At 38.5% G+C, this 17,647-nt stretch overlaps 1 protein-coding gene across 2 annotated transcripts in view; it reads left to right on the forward strand.

The window, feature by feature from the left end:
- Positions 1 to 17,647, forward strand: part of COL4A2 (collagen type IV alpha 2 chain) — a 286,312-nt gene that overhangs the window by 252,514 nt on the left and 16,151 nt on the right. For both annotated transcript variants that reach the window (XM_007501294.3, XM_007501293.3), the window contains exons 35-42: positions 474 to 537; positions 629 to 703; positions 3,587 to 3,694; positions 4,979 to 5,086; positions 6,583 to 6,654; positions 8,363 to 8,488; positions 14,265 to 14,381; positions 15,312 to 15,473. In XM_007501294.3, coding sequence (XP_007501356.2) covers positions 474 to 537; positions 629 to 703; positions 3,587 to 3,694; positions 4,979 to 5,086; positions 6,583 to 6,654; positions 8,363 to 8,488; positions 14,265 to 14,381; positions 15,312 to 15,473 — 832 coding nt within the window. The remainder of the gene's footprint in view (positions 1 to 473; positions 538 to 628; positions 704 to 3,586; positions 3,695 to 4,978; positions 5,087 to 6,582; positions 6,655 to 8,362; positions 8,489 to 14,264; positions 14,382 to 15,311; positions 15,474 to 17,647) is intronic.

Consider the following 17,647-nt stretch of genomic DNA (forward strand, 5'->3'; position numbering starts at 1 on the left):
CCACCTGAATGAAGGCAGTTTCTATTGCCATGATCTCTCTCCTTGGGTGGAAAAAAAGAAACCAAATCAGACTTGAAGGACTGAAATTGACTGTCCACCTTTAGCTCAGGTACAATCACAAAATTCTCACCTAGTTGGTTCAACTAGTCATTTTTGCCTCATTGTTGGCATTAGACATTTTGCTGATGAAATCTAACTTCAGAGTTAAAAGTATTTTGGCATAAAAATTGTCCATAGTGACAAAATTATTTCTCCTAGTTCATGTTTATCTTCTCAAAGTTGAACAGACCACTTTCGCTGCTTCCCCACATTGAGCCGAAGCATTTCAGAAGCTTTCTGCCAAGTGATCATTTCTGAGATCATAGGAAATTGGGTCTTGATGGGACACTGAGCATCTTGAATTGATGGAGGGGTCAAAGTGACGTTGCCATTCTATTAACGGTATTTTAAAAAGTTTTGTAATCTTTGTCTAGGGTGACAAAGGTATGCCTGGACGAGAAGGACTTTATGGTGAGACTGGAACGATTGGAGATTATGGTGAGTGCTCTACTAGATACATATCGGGGAATTAAATTAAACTAAGTAACGAGAAAACATTCTCATCGGTATTTCTTGGTGTCTATAACAGGTGATGAAGGAGACACTATAAATTTACCAGGAAGACCAGGGGTGAAGGGAGAGCTGGGCATATCTGGCCTTGGAGGTATGTATTTTATTTTAAGTCTGAATGTCATCAAAAAGTGACACTCAATTCCTTTATTCATATAATAAACATTTATGAAGAACCTACTGAAAGCAGGTCAATGTACTAAATTCTGGGAAAGATGTCAAGAAATATAATACAGTAGACCCAGCACTTGAGAATCTATATGTTTATCATTTACTGCCAATAAATCAGTTGTCCACAGATCAACATATTGTATAAATGCTAGAGAAATTCATACAATGAATGGCATTTTTTTCCAGCCTCAGGGATTGGGGAAGGAAGTGGTAGTTGATCTGGACCTTGAAGAATGGATAAAATGTCAACAGAGTGAGGAGTTCTAGTTTTCTTCAAAAATTAGTTCTACTGGAGCCTTTTCCTGATGATGATTCCCAACTGTTAATGCACCCCCATTTGCAATGATGGCCTCACACATGCCCATGCATTTGTGTATATGTGTGTAGCTTCTCAAAGAGGTAGTTTCATTTTTTGTCTTTGTATACTCACAACCAAGTACAGTTCCTGTTACTCTATATAAGTGATTTTGTTTTCTGTATGAGCAAGTTCTTCTTAATTGATTGAAACAGGGAAGAGAGGGATAATGGAAAAGGAGAGGGAAGCAGGATGAACAAAGTCCCTGAGACAAGAAAGCATGATCCATGGTGTCTGGGGCACAGAAGACATGAGAGGGAAATACTGAGCCCCAGATTGTGCTTTGGGTTTTTTAGGATTGTGATTTCATTAGTGTAGGGGACTCCCAGTAGGGAAATTCTTTTGCCAGTATAGATTGGTAACTATTCCTTAACATGCTCTCTTGAGATGACTTTATCTCCTCTAAAAGATAAGTTGTATAAAGATGATAAGAGCTAAGGAAAAAATTCTTATCCTAAGCAAGGACAAAAGTGATTTTTTTTTAATTTAATGATTCACTAGAAGTGAGGAAGACAGTGAATGACTAAACTTGGAAAGTGAGGGAGTGTCCTTAGCAATCACTTAGGCCAGTCCCAGTGTTTGTGAGGAGAAAAATAAAACAAAATTTTTATAATCAATTAAAAATGAAAAATATCATTTAGAGCAAATTCTAAATTCTGCACAAATTAATAGGAAACAAGGAAACACTTAAAGTGATTTTTCCAAATAGCTGACATTCGTAGTATTTTTTCTGAATACTGAAGGGGTCTCTCTTGAGCTTTAGGAAGTTCTTTAAAATGTGTTTTGGAAGGCACACAGAAGAGGACATAAGAAAAATGTGATGAGAACTTATCAAAGTAGCAGTAAACCAGAATCCTCAGCAATTTGACTAATTTCACAAATGTGGGGAGGAAGAAAGACAAACTATTACAATAAATTAGGGGAAGAAGTATGTAGTTAGAAATTGATGTCTATTTTTCTACCTGTAATTTTAGGGGAAACAAGAAGTTAAAAAGAGTGGTCTGGAACTAGAGGGATTACATTTGTGTGTTATTGTATTTCAGTCGATTCACTCTTGTCCAACTCTTCATGACCTCATTTGGGGTTTTCTTGGCAAAGATACTGGAATGGTTTGCCATTTTCTTCTCGAGATCATTTTACAGCTGAGAAACTGAGGTAGCCTGGGTTAGTTGACTTGCCCAAGGTCATCCAGCTAGTAAATGTCTGAGGCCAGATTTGAATTCACAAAGATGAATCTTCCTGACTTTAGGTCCGATGCTTTATTGTATTTGTGTAGGTGGTTCCAAATGAGGAAACTCCCTTCACTGATGCAGACGATGAGTCAATAAGCATTTGTTGGGCTATGTGCTGACAATTAAAAAAAAAGACAAAAATAAGGACCCTGTCCTCACAGATCTCACATCCTAATGGGGGAAACAACATGCAAAGAACTACAGACACTTTAGATAGACAGACTGACAGACAGACAGACAGACAGACAGACAGACAGACAGACAGATAGATAGATAGATAGATAGATAGATAGATAGATAGATAGATAAATGGATGGATAGATAAATGAATGGAGAGAGACAGACAGACAGAAAGAAAGAGAGAGGGGGGGGAGAGAGAGAGAGAGAGAGAGAGAGAGAGAGAGAGAGAGAGAGAGAGAGAGAGAGAGGGAGAGAGAGAGAGAGAGAGAGAGAGAGAGAGAGAGAGAGAGAGAGAGAGAGAGAGAGAGAGAGAGAGAGAGAGAGAGAGAGAGAGTCTCATAAAGAAGCCACATTGGGAATGGATGGAGTGGGAAGATGAAGAAAGAGACAGGAAACTGTTAAACCCTCTTACAGAAAGTAAGATTTGAACTGAGTCTTGAAAAAGGCCAGGTAAACCAGGCAGAAGTAAGAAGAAAAAGGCATTTCAGCTACAGGGAAGAGTAATACTTTTATAACTTTTAGTCTTAGAGAATTACCTAGGACAGTAAGAGATTAAATGACTTGCACAGGGTCTCTCAATTCATATTTTTTCACAGTCAGACCTTGAACCCAAAACTTCTTGGCCCTCTATCCATACATGCTGCTTCTCTCTCACAAATACAACTTTCACACATTTTTGGGTAGTAACGATGTAAGAATTTGTTTTGCTTGACTACTCATATCTGTTCCAGAGGCTTTGTTTTTCTTTTTTTTTCCTAAGTTAGTAGATGAGGTAGAAGAGGAAGAAAGTAATTGGTTGTTAATTAAAAAAAATAAAATGAGAAAGTTCTTTTTAAGTCCTCAAAAGATGTAGAAAGCATTTATTATATTTTTAAACTACCCACTCACCAAAATATTCAAAAACCTATTCAAAAACAATAAATATTCAAAGAAAGTAAAAGCATCAAAGCCTGCCCTTTTGTCCTCTAGTTCCCATCTTCCACTGACTCAACATCACAAGGAGTACAAGGACTTATTTCAAGAAAATCTCTTGTTGCAGGTGAAAAGGGATTCACAGGAGAAAAAGGCCTATCAGGAGACCATGGTTTCATTGGATTGATGGGCCTAACAGGATCTCAAGGCCTTCCTGGACTGAAAGGACAGACAGGTAAACACTTGTTACTTTACTAAGCCAAGGTCTAAGGACTAAGGAAAAAGTCACCTTTCTCCAAACAAGCAGCCGTTACATGTCTCTATGCTGACCAGGGTGCCATGACAATATAGGAGACCAAAGGCCTACAAATATCCTTATTCGTCCCCATGGGGGTGTTTTCAGGGTTTTCAGAGGTCCTAGAGAAAAAAATGGTTATTTCCTTTTTTACCATTTTGCTGCAAGAGCCTTGGAAAAACAAAAATGGCAAGGAGAAACTTTAGAAAACGTTCAAGACTTCTATGTGGCCAAGCAACCATCTCCCATATCTAAGTAAATAATATGGTTTTCAGAGGATTGCTTTTGCAGAAACTGATTTATGCTTTTGTTATTCATGAATTTTTCAGCCGAGTCCAGCTCTTTGTGACTCTCTTTGAGGTGTTCTTGGCAAGGATCCTGGAGTGGTTTGCCATTTTCTTCTCCATGTCATAGATGAGGAAAGTGAAGCAAGCAGGGTTAAGTGATTGGCCCAGGGTCCCATAGCTAGGAAGTGTTTGAGGCCAGATAGGAGCTCACAAAGATGAGTCTTCTTGACTCCATGCCCAGCACGCTATCCACTAAGCCACCTGGCTGTCATTTTATGCTTTCACCTAAAGCAAATAATGTGATTATTCTCCCTTTACTTCTTCACACCTAAAAATTTTGGAACAAAGGAAGATTAGATAGAGTCCTTTGGGAGTTCCATGGCACCTACATCAAGTCTTTTTCTTACATATTGAGCAAGGAAAAGGTGGTTTCTCCTCTAGAAGGCAGAAAGGATTTTTTTTTATTTTTTTTTAGAAAGGGTTTTTTAATATAATCAGAATTATTATTTACAAGATAGTTGGGTTTCCAGATTTAAACTAGGATTAGCATCCCCCCCCCATTTTAAACTTGTATCCAAAAGGACTCATTTTGTCCATAATCTTACCCCTTTCGGCAAAAAGACAAAACAGTGAATGTCAGTTTCTGAATATAATCTAATATAAGGGGTCGTGATCTAGGGGAGATTTCAGGAAGGCCCTGAGCTTACGTGGGAAGAAAAAATCTTTATTTTCACTAACCTCTAATGGAAATTTAGCATTTCTTTCAGTCCTAGCATTACCAAAAACCATCATTCTGAGAAGGAGTCCATAGATTTCGCTAGCTTCTCAAAAGCATCCATGGCACAAAAATGATTACGGGTCTCTGGTCTAATGTAAGGGTGATTTCTCTATCACTTTCGCTTTGTGTACTTAGAATTAATGTTTATTTGTCCCACAGGTTTCCCAGGACTGACAGGCCTCCAAGGACCTCAAGGAGACCCTGGTCGTGCTGGACCTCCTGGTGAAAAGGGAGATTTGGGATGGCCAGGAATTCCAGGCTTATCAGGTAAAAAAAAACACACACACAAACACACACTCATCCCTCCTCTTCCCACCATTGTCAGAAGAAAAAGACTACAAGATGAACACGGGAAACCAAAATCACCATTCATTAGCTATGGGTTTTTATTTTTTCCATTATACTTTCTTTTTTATTAAAAAAAGGTTAATTGATATCTTTTGCTTTTACCTTTCTTTCTAAATATATCCCTCCCTTTCACCTCCTTCCCCCATCCCCAAGTAAGCTATTTTTGCAATGAATAATAAAAAAGAAAGAGGGAAGGGAAACAGTTCATCATAGCGAACCAACCTATCAGCTGAATCTGGAAGTATAATGCAATTTCCTCTGCCCAAAGTCCCCCACTCTACAAGATAGAGAGATAGGTTCATTCTAGTCTCTCTTAACAGCTACTTTGTTGGATTTCTGATGGGTGAGATGGAGAATTCCCCAACTGTATATCCCTTTTTTGAAAACAGTGACATAAGCTAAACTATTTCCAGTTAAAAATAATTGTCACAATAATTTTCAGTGCAGAATTTTCTTCCCAAATATACACCAACAGAAACATCTCAAATAACCACTTGTAGACATCAGAAGAGCAGGAGAACTAAGCTGAATATGCTTATTCATTTTTTTAAACCCTTACCTTCTGTCTTGGAGTCAATACTGTGTATTGGTTCCAAGGCAGAAGAGTGGTAAAGGCTGGGCAATGGGGGTCAAGTGACTTGTCCAGGATCACACAGCTGGGAAGTATCTGAGGCCAGATTTGAACCTAGGACTTCCCGTCTCTAGGGCTGGTTCTCAATCCACTGAGCTACCCAGCTGCCCCCTGTTTATTCATTTTTACTGATTTCCTACTCTATAGAGAAGACCTGTGACAAGTCAGACTTTCTTTCCTCATTGAGAAAAGAAGTGGGATGCTGCATAATGAATTGAATTCAATAAATATTCAGCACCTACTATGGATGGGACATTACCCCAAGCACTCTACTTGGGATACTAATAGAAGTGTTTTCCATTAGCTGCTTCTTAAATAAAGTAGAGCCAAGCTGTATCTTGGCACACCTTCTATGATGTCATAGTCTAAGCCTTTAGATATTAGATAGTCTCTTGTCACATTCTCAATCAGCACAATCACTGAAGGAATTATACTTTTTTTTCCATTTCCCTATTTTGGAAATGTGGAGTCTGAGAAATCCAAAAGGACTGGAAATCCTATTGGGCTACTTTTGCACAGCACGACTTTAGTGAGTCGAGTAAATTTTCATGTTTTGGGGGTTTGTTTGTTGGGTTTTTTAAAAAGATTATAAAAGAGGTTTAAGAAAAATAGTAATTTTGCATACCAAGACAATGATATGGTTGCTGTCTATTTTCAAGAAAGGTTAATGCATTTTGTCAATGTACATTGATATATGTGAGCCATTTCAAATTAAATACTTTTAAATGAATTCTGCTCATTTGCATTTCTGGAAATGGAGTCATTGTGGATAAAATTCCAACAGGTTTCCCTGGCAGCAGAGGAATCAGTGGACTGCATGGCTTGCCAGGCACTAAAGGCTTACCCGGATCTCCAGGTACTTTCCTGCTGCTTCTGAACATCTCATTGTACATACACACACAGTGGTAGAATTGATCTGTAAATTGTATTAAAAATTCTGCCATACCCTGTTTGGCATGATTTTTTTCTGATATAAGTATCAGAGTGGGTTGAAATACATAAGGCAGCTTCTTGTCACTGTTGAGTGGGTTAATAATTGTTCAAGATGTATGTCTTCAGCTTGCAGAAACTGAAGCCTCTAGAGATCTTCAAACTAAGCCTCCTCTCTAGGGATTATTTTGAATAGACCTATCAGTCTCAGGATTCTAAAGGCATTCAGTGCAAAGACCAGGTCTTCTCTGTGTTCCTTTCATGAAGAACCTTCAGAGAAAAATAACAATAAATGTTATTTTTAGACAGTATATTTATGTCAGTTGTTTAAAAAGATGTGACTTCCAAAATTGTCTTTGGCAATTTTAAAAAATGTAGCGTGTTATAAACAACTGATGTCTAATCAATTTCTCCCCAGGAATATTTTGGGGTTCTGATACAATGATTGTAACGTTAAAGAGTCTTGAAGAGCCAGGACTCAAAAAACCCAACTGCTGTTCATAGCCCTTTTTTGCTACATTTTTTAAAGGATCAGTGCATATTTATTACCAAAAAGAATGCAAGGCCCCATTGTTTCTAAAGGCAGATAGGATAGAATGAAATTTGCATCAAATTAATTCCTTCCAGGACACCACAGTGCCATTGCTAAGTTGAATTTATTCCTAGAAAGGGAGTTACCTCTGAATGCTGTTATCCACCATCGCTTTTTGGGAGAAATTATTTTTGCTGACATTTCTGCATGATAACAGTTTTGGAAGACCAGGGAGATGCTTGAAAAGGATATCCTCCTTTGGAAATTTAATTTTTCCTAATTGCCATCCTTTACCTTTGCATTTGTTGGCTTATGTTACTGAAACAAAAACACGTGGGGCTGCATACACGAGCATATTTCCAAATAGCATTTCAGTTACAAGTCACAAGATAAAAGTCAGGAACAATTGATATTGGACAACCACAGTATCCTTCAGCCACTTCACCTTTAGACCGATATGGTTTCAGATAATATTTTATTCTCCTTGGATTTATTTATTCATAATAACTGGTATGTAGGCAACAAAGTGCTTTACAAATATAAAATTAGAATGCAATTATTAATTCTTTAATTAAGATTCAAATCTTCACAATAATCCTTTGAAATAAGAGCAAGTATTATTATTACCAATTTATAGATAGGAAAACTGAGGCTCAGGAGGCTAGTAACTTGCCTGTGGTCCCCCAAATTCTAAGTGAAAGGAGGTGAGAGTCAACTCCAAGGTTATTTTGACTCCAATTCCTGATCCCCTTCTATGACAACATACTACCTCTATTTATAAGCATACTGAAGCAAAGCTGGGAACAGAATGGGTGGGAAAAAACACTAGAGCATGAACTCTAGATTTAGGGCAAGACATATTCTAGACCTGACTCACCACTAAGTTACTTGGTGAGCCTGGACCACTTTGGTCTTTTAGGTTTAATTACTTCAATGCAAAATAAAGGGGCTGAATGAATTCTGAATTTACTGACCTTAGACATCATGATGTTTCTCTGCTTTTAGCTGCCTTGCATGGTCTTAGTCTTCCTTGATTTAGGAAAATTAATATTTTATGCCCAGAATATATTAACATCTGGTTTCTATTTTAACTCCACAACAGGTGCAGAAGGCTATGGGAATCCTGGTTTCCCTGGCCCTTTTGGTGACAAAGGAGAAAGAGGGGAGCCTAACATAATTCCAGGCCCTCTGGGAGCACCTGGGCAGAAAGGCGAAAGGGGAGCCCAAGGTGAGGTATTGAATATGCCAAAGGGGGTGGTGTCATTCATTACAACCTGAATTCATGAAAAGACATCCACATGTCTTTCTGTGTGAACAGAGGGCTGGATGAAGATAAGCCAAAGAACAATGAGAAAATGCTCATTACTCAGTTGCTAGATGACACAAGCTTTGCCCCTATCACATCTTCTGAACTAAGCCAGATTTAGGGTGAATTTAGGATGAATGGATAGGAGATTGATCTGTGAAACTTAATGAGTCCTAGCAATTGAATGAGAAAAATCCACACATATACCAGTGTCTGTCTATAAACTCTTCTTTTACTGGGAGAATATTTTCTCTTTTTTTTTTTTACTTTATTCAGATTTTTTATTTTAGTAACAAATTTCCACATAAACTTTCCAATGTTATATGATTCTATAAACTCTTCTTGATCACTACCTAGATCCTTTTGAGGAACTATATACATTTACCCTGGACAACAGAGAACAAGAAACTTTTTGGAAAAATTAGGAGGAAAAAAAAGGAAATCAAACAGCTAGCATTTAATCTATTAGGCATCAGTCAGTTTAGAGTCTCTTTTGTGAACGTTTTCAGTTATTTTCTGAAACTTTAAGTCTGTTTTAGTTACTTTAGAATCTCTTTAAGGGCAGAGACATCTTTTTTCCTTGTATTTTATCCCTAGCATTTAGCGCAGTTCCTGACCCATTTGTTGTTCTTCAGTTGCTTTTCCGTCTTGTTCGATTCTTTCTGATCCCATCTGAGGTTGTCTTGGCAAAGATGCTGGAATGGTTTGCCATTTCCTTCTCTAACTCATTTTATACATGAGAAAACTGAGGCAGACAGTGATAATAAGTTGCCCAGAGTGACACAGTTTGTAAGTGTCTGAGGCTGATTTGAACTCACAAACATGAGTCTTTCTGACTTCAGCACACTCCAGGATCTTTGCCAAGAAAATTGCAAATGGTGTCACCAGGAATCAAATAGAACTGAAAAACAACTGAACAATAAAAACAAATATATTCCACCAAACTTCGTCTTTCTGGATTTTCAGGTATCTAAAACATGTCTACATATATATATATATATTTTTTTTTTTAAATAGCCCCTGTGCTTCCAATCATTAACCTATCAAGCATTAATAATAATAACATATATTCCACATGAAAATTCATTACCAGATATTTCATGGAAGTAGCAAGTAAGCCAAGTCAGTGACTAGCCAATTCAGAGATCTGATTTTTTAAAACATCAAGTAAATCAAATTATGGTGGGTTTCTTCTCCTTCTTCCCTCACATCACTATCCTCTTAATTCCTCGCGTTACAGAACCAAATGGCCCAGATATAGCAAGACAGATAGTCTCATTAAATACATTTAAACTTTACATTAATCTATACGTGACACTCATATTTACTATTCTTTAATTACAGAAATGTTGTGATTCTGATTTCTACTCCACTGAGTCTTTTATATGCTATTGACATACTTCATAGGTTATTATTAATTGTGATGTCAACTAGTGCTAATGCTTAAAATTAAATTTCATTCGATAGTTGAGCTATCTTTGGACTTTGACAAATGGCTTTCTGTTGAACTGGCCCTAAATTCACAGAGTTATGAGTCTTGAAATGAAAGGGACTTCTGAGACCATTTAGTCCAACCCTAATGCCCCCCCATTTTACAGATGCAGAAACTGATGCTCACAGAAGTTTAGTAACTTGCCCAACATCATACAGGGAGTAATCCTCAGATTTGTACCCAGATTCTCTGACTCCACTTCATCATGCTTCATGCCCATTCAACATTCAGTTTCTTCTTACTGAAATTATGCCAAATATTTCATTAATTCGTGGCCCCCTTTTGGTTGTTGCATGGGGTTTTCAATGACATCTATTTATTCATTGTCCAGCTTTTCTTATTTCCATAGTTATGAAAATCAGTAGGAGGATTCTTGAGAAAATGCCCTTGTTTTCATGTTAATTCCAACCAAATGACTCATGGTTGCTAAATACTCTCATTAACAGAGACCTAATAACTGTAGTTAAGTTAATTCTGCTTTTCTTTAAAAAATAGAAAAAAGTCAGCCAGAAAGGCAAGCAACAAACATTTATTAAGTAGCATCCAGTCCAGAGATGTCACTAGATCCTCTTACTCAAAAGCTTTCAGGTTTTTTCTGAAGCTTAAGATCTATTTTGGTTCCTCTAGAAGCTTCTTGAGAGAGGACAGAGACTTTTTAACTTGTATTTGTATCTCCATGGCTTACCACAATGTCTGAGCCATTTGTTGCTGTTCAGTCGTTTCAGTTAGATCTCTGCTCTCTCATTCATCATTTAGTTAATTTGACATTATTGTTGTTTTCAGTCATGTCCCATTCTTTCTGATCCCATTTGGGGTTTTTTGGCAAAGATACTGGAGTGGTTTGCCATTTCCTTCTCCAGTTCATTTTACAGATGAGGAAACTGAGGAAAACAGGGTTAAGTGAATTGCCCAGGGTCACACCTTAAGTGTCTGAAGAAAGATTTGAACACAGGGAGAGGAGTTTTCTTGATGCCAGGTCCAGCACTTTATCCACTGCACCACCAACTGCCTGCCTGATTCATGATAAGGGTTTCATAAATACATATTGATTGACTGACTTTATCACAAGAGCTTGAATAAGTTCAATAGATGTCATTTTTCATCCAGCTGCAGCTGATGGTTATTTAATCCACTTAGGTTCAATAAATCTGACCACTTGATGTTTAGAATTAATAGTGTGTATATATATGTATATATGTGCATATATATCTTTATTTTTGTAATATTTCTCCTATTTTTTATTTTTGTTTCTCTTATGTTTGTTATTTTTGTAATGTTTCTCCTGTATTTCATTTTTATGTTTCTCCTATTTTTCATTTTTGTAATGTTACCCTATTATTTATTATTTTTATAATGTTCCTCCCATTATTTATTTCCTTCTTCCTGCTCTAAACATGCACAGACAGAAACATTTCCCTGATGCTTTATTTCAAAAGTCTTCGGATTTGAATAGCTCTTCATCTGTGATAGATGTTGACATAGCATAAAGACAAAGGCGGGGGGGGGGGGAACAGAGCAAGTTGCTTTTCAGAGATTCCGAATTCTGATCCAAGATTCTGGTGTGCTGTGTCCATCTCTTCTCTCTTCATCCCTCACAACAGGAAGGTACTTTGTGACAACAACCACCAGCACAGTAACAATAATAATAATAACAGTAGCACTTGGTGTAACACTTCAGGATTTATGAAGTGCGTGTCCGATGTTACCTCATTTGATCCTCACACAACTCTCTGTGGTAGATGCTATTCTTACCCTCATTATCAGATAAGGTAATATGGGTAAAGCCCGTGCACAGTGCCTGGCACATAGAGCAAGTGCTACATAACTGCTTATTCCCTTCCCATTTTACTGAGGAGAAAACTGAAAGACAGACACCTTCCTAGGGTCTGTCAAAGGCAGAATTTGAACTCCTGTGTTCCTGACTTAAAATTCCATGTTCTTTCCACCTTATCAACTAGCTGCCTGAGCTATCATTTATATAGTGTTTTAAGATTCCTAAAATGTTTTTGAAACATTATTCCATTTGATCCTCACAAAAATCCTGGGGAATGGGTGCTCTTATCCTCATTTTATAGTTGAGGAAACAGAGGCAAGCAGAGGTTAAGTGATTTGCCCAGGGTCACACAGCTAATAAATGCCAAAGCTCGGATTTTGAACTCAGGTCTTCCTGTATATTGTGACACTTTTATGATATTTTTTGATGTAGTGAGTTGTTTAACCCCCACCCTTATTCATGAGACCTAAAAGAAAGGGGAGGAAGATTAAAAAAGAAAAAGATGCCATAAAAAGGTGAGAAGGATAGGAGAAGAGAAAAGAGAGATCTTTAGAGATTTCATCAATTTCTTTTACAAAAAAGTAGACTATACCCCTCCTCACCCAGTGAATGGCAAGTAACTCATGTCAGCTCTGTAGCACTTTGATCCAAGATAACACAAGGAACAAGGATGAACCAAATTTACAGATTAGCCTAAGGCATTGGTCTTTTACCACTTTGTTTTGACTTTCTCCTCCACCAAACTTTACCCAGAGCTGTCACCAAGTGTCCAAACAAATTACTTTCAGTCTCATTTCCTTTCCCTAGTGGGTTCTTTAAGCTTGTGGTGCTAATAATCTGTGAAAAGCTAAAGACTGGTTGCTGCAGGCCAGGGGTCTGAACAAGGATGGTCCTTGAATAAGCAGTTATCAGTGATCAGGATGAGAAAATGGGGAGATGAAGGAATTTATATGCATGAGTAGAGGAAGCACCTATAACTATGAGATCAGATCTAAGGCTGGGGAAAATGTCGGGAGGGAACATGGGTTGTATGTGCATTTCATTTGTAGAAATAAGAAGTGGAATGATTCATCTTTAGGCTACAAGATAGTGGGAAGGTTTCAAATCCTTCTTAAATAAAGCAATAGGATGTTCTGCTTCATCCTGGTCCACTAGAATATCATCATTCATCAAGGGATCCTCAATGATTCTGATTAGATTTGCAATTGAACAGCCCACATTTTTTAAGCATGAATAATACTTTGTTAGGGCTAGAATTTCAAAATGAAAAAACCAGAGTCTCTGCCTTCAAGGGAGCTTACTGTCTAATGAGGGAATGGGACATATAATAATAATAACAATAGCATAATAATATATCAGTAATAATAATATATAGTAGGATATTAGTTATAATATTAAGTATAATCCAATTAATTCAAAAAAGACTTCTAGATACAGTATTATAAGAAAATTTCAGATAGAGAACACATTTTTTTTTTGCCAAATGGGAAATCAAGGAAGTTTTATGGGCCCTGACCTTTGTCTTGAAGGAAAAAAAAAAGATTTCAACATGGAAAGAATGTGCTCCAGGCATGAGGAGTATCTGTATGAATGTAAAAAAATAGGAGAAGGTTAGATAAGATCAGGGAATGCTTTGCTGGAATATATACCATTGGAATGGGAGTCGTATAGTCATTTTTCAGTCTTTTCTGACTCTTCATGATCCCAGTGGTGTTTTCTTGGCAAAGATATTGAAGGGACTTGCCCAGAGCCACACAGTTAGTGACTGAAGCCAGATTTGAACTCCTAGCTCCAGGCCCACCACTCTATCTCTCTGCCCTTTGGATGGGAGTTGTGGTTCAGTGATGTCTGATTCTTCATGACCCTGTGTGGGGTTTTCTTGGCAGAGATCCTGGAGTGGTTTTCCATTTCCTTCTCCAGATCACTTAACAGATGGGGAATTGAGGCAAATAGAGTTAAGTGACTTGCCCAGGATCACGTAGCTAGGAAGTGTCCAAGGCCAGATTTTAACTCGGGGGGGGGGGGGAATAAGTCTTGCTGATTCTTTGCCTGGCACTCTATCCACTGTGCCACCCAGCAGCCCTTTGAATGGAAGGAGAATCAAATAAAAATAAAATAGGAGAAGGATATACTAGAGCCATAGGACATGGCCTCCAGTGACAAGTTTGTGTTTTATACCATAAGCAATAGGGAGGCACTGAACTTTCTGAAAAGGGGGACGACATTGTCGGGGGGTACCTCAGTCAGATTATTTTTGGCAGCTCTCGTATAATAGCCTCAGTGAGAAGTGATGACAGCCTGAATTAAGGCAATGACAGTCCCGAGAGAAGGAGGATATGAGAAATGTTATAGAGGCAGAACTGACAGAACCTGGTACAAATAATGTGTTAGGTTGTTCTACAGGGTGAGAATATTCTCTTTTTGATCCTCAGGGGGACAAGGCCCATCGGGGAGCCCAGGAATTCAAGGACATCCAGGATTCACTGCACCTTCCAATATCTCTGGGTTACCCGGTGACAAAGGAGCCCCAGGTCTATTTGGACTACAGGGTGAGCATTTCTATTTTGAATCTGTGCTTTCGGATCCTTAGGTTGTTGTTAGCTAAACTGTCTCATGCAAGAATAAAACTTGTTTTCATTTTCACAGTCCTCTAACCATTGCCCAAAAAATATGGCTCCAAAAAATTGTCATTTCCTTTCTTCCTAACCACACTTACCTTTGAGGATGTAAACCTCAAAATTTCTTAGACTTATAAATGTTGGAAATTTCACCATTGGGAAATTTCATACTTGAAAAAGTCTAAGAAATTTTGAGGTTTACAAGGACATGAGTGAGGACCTTGGAGCAACCAGCCCCAAAATGCATCAAGAATACAAAAGTCACTCTTGATCATGCTTTGGTACCCTACTGACCTGCCAGCTATTATGATGGCACTATCCTCCTGACCTCTTTCATTATAAGCAACTTTTTTTAACCCTTACCTTCTGTCTAAATATCAATTCTAATGCAGAAGAACAGCAAGGGCTAGGCAATAGAGGTTAAGTGACTTACCCAGGGTCACACAGCTAGGAACTGATTAGAACCCGGGTCCTCCCAATTCCAAGCCTGGTGCTCTATTTACTGTGTCCTTATTAACTGCCTCTTACAGTCATTTTTTGATTATTTACAGCAGGAGCAGATATTTCCCAAAATCATGGATTTTGGAGTAAATTATAGACTATCCTTCCAGTAAATCTACCTTCCTAATTATAATTTCATATTAAAAATTAGTTTGAATTTCCTGAACATACAACAGCTATGAATATAGAATCCGTGAGGTAGCAAAAGGAAATCGACCTAGCATCAAAGACTTGTAATCCACAAGGTTGCCTTTTATACTCCCATGACGGCGAGTACCTCTGGGTCTCCCAGAACAACAGAGGACATCATTTATCTGTTTTTCTCAGTAATTATTCATGTCTAACTGCTGATATCTACAGGTTACCGAGGCCTGCCAGGAACACCTGGACCCTCAGCTCCCCCTGGAATCAAAGGAGAAGTGGGAAGTCCAGGACTCCCTGGAGAAAGAGGACCCAAAGGGTGGGTAGGAGATCCTGGAACCCAAGGCCGACCTGGAGTGTATGGACTCCCAGGAGAAAAAGGTAATTTTCCACAAGAACGAGGAACGTCTTATCTTGTTGACAAATAAGATTTGGTCATGAATGTGGGGCAGGGAAGGTGCAAAAGGAGAGGAAGGATTAAATAAGCGGGATTTTATTTTACATTATGAATATAAAGACATTGAATTCCATTGAGAAAAGAGTTATTATGCATTGATTAAGGTCATTGGGGATGGCAGATAGAAATTAGAATTGCAGAAGGAACTTCCCCTCCCAAAGCAGATCTTCATCTTCTCTGCAACTTGTAGACTTGAATAAATTCCTAGAGTATGAAGAGATAAATGATTTTGCCCAAGTTAACACAGCTAGCAGGCGTAAGAGGCAGGACTTATGCCCGAGGCTTCCTGGCTGAGGCCAGATCCCTAGAAGATACTAGACCTTACCTCTCTGAACATGACTGATACAAGGACAAAAATGAACAGTCCTTCATATATAATATTCCGTAGACACAGAGGACCAAGTGCCAGGTGAATGGCAGAGGGACAGAACCCAGACAGCTAAGGGAATTAGGAAACCGTTCCCAGATGAGGGGCCACCTAAGGTGAGCCTCGAAAGGAAGATGGACATTCAGAAAGGCAGAGGTGAAGCAGGAATACCATCCAGAGATGGAAGGAGAGATTGTCTACAATGGCACAGAAGTAGGATTCAAGGCACTTGATCGTTTGGTGAGAGTGGAGAATATATGTGAGGAGAAGTGTGAAAAAAGTCTTAAAGGACAGTTGGAGATGGAGTGTGTGCAGAATTCTACATGACAAACTGGAGGGTTTGTATTTTATCTTAGAGGCAATAGAGAGCCCCAAATTCTTGAGCTGAGAAGTAACAGAGTCAGATTTGCACTTCAAGATTATTTTGGCAACAGTGTCGAGAGTATATTGAAAAAGAGAGATGCTAGAATCAGAGACCCACAGAAGCCTATGACAATAGTCCAGTGGAGAGGTAAAGAGGTCCCTGTACTAGGGTGACGGCAGTATAAGGAAACAGATGCAGGAAATGTGGTGGAGGCAGAAGTTTGGTAACTAGATATGAGAGACAAAGAAGAGAAAAGTCCTCATTTTTTCTGCCAAAATGGGAAATTGGAAGAATATGGGCGCTCTTAACACAAATAGGGACTTTTGAAATCACAGGTTTAAAGGGAAGATGATGGTCGAATCCATTTTGGACATGAGTTTGAGGTGCCTGTAAGACATACAGATGAGATTTCTCCATCAAATAAACAGTGATGCAGAACTGATGAGGAAGCTTGGGGCTGGATACATACATTTGGGAATTAACTATATGGATGTTACTTGACTGCAAAGGAACTAATGAATCACTGAGAAGGGGGAAGAAGAAAGCAGGTGCCAGGGCAGTGTTGGGAGACACCTGTGCTTAGGGAGACTGAGAAGGAGCAGCCTGATAAGGAGGAAGAACTCTATGAAGAAATGCCATGAAAGCAAGGGAGGCACCGGAGACAGGGAGAAGGTGGTCAGTCTTATCAAAAACTGAAAAGAGGTCAGGAAAGATGAGGACTGGCAAAAAACCAATTCAATTGCTAAAATGAATTCAGAATGGATGAGAAATCATTGCTAATCTGAGAAAGAGCAGTTTCAGTCAAGTGGTGGGTTTGTGTCTGAAAAGTAAATGGGAATTGAAGGATGTGGAGATAACAAGTGTGGAATATCTTTTCTCAGAGTTCAGCCATGGAAAGGAGATAGTAAGATAACTTTACAAGATGGCAAGGACAAATGAACTATTTTAAAGAATGGAGTAGGGGGGCATGTAGGTGGCTCAGTGGATTGAGAGACGGGAAGTCCTGGGTTCAAATGTGGCCTCAGACAAGTTTCTTAACCCCCATTGCCTAGTCCTTACTGATCTTCTGTCCTGGAACCAATACATAGTATTAATCCTAAGACATGAGGTAAGGGTTTAAAAAAAAAAAACGTATATGAGCAGGAATAGAGAAGTCAAAAGGTGGAAGTAATCCAAACCTGAGGTATGACAAGATCTGAGCAGCAGTGAAAAAGGTAATTTAAAAATAGAGAACATTGTATAGCTTCACTGGCTAACTATAGAAGGTTATGGTTCTGAAGATTGGAAGCTAGGGTCTCAGCAAGGGTGATGGATTGAGAAAAAAAAGGAAAGATAGAGTATCTGGAGGTCACACTAAGAATAAAACA

This window comes from Monodelphis domestica, chromosome 8 (assembly GCF_027887165.1).
Source record: "Monodelphis domestica isolate mMonDom1 chromosome 8, mMonDom1.pri, whole genome shotgun sequence".
Taxonomy (NCBI): Eukaryota; Metazoa; Chordata; class Mammalia; order Didelphimorphia; family Didelphidae; genus Monodelphis; species Monodelphis domestica.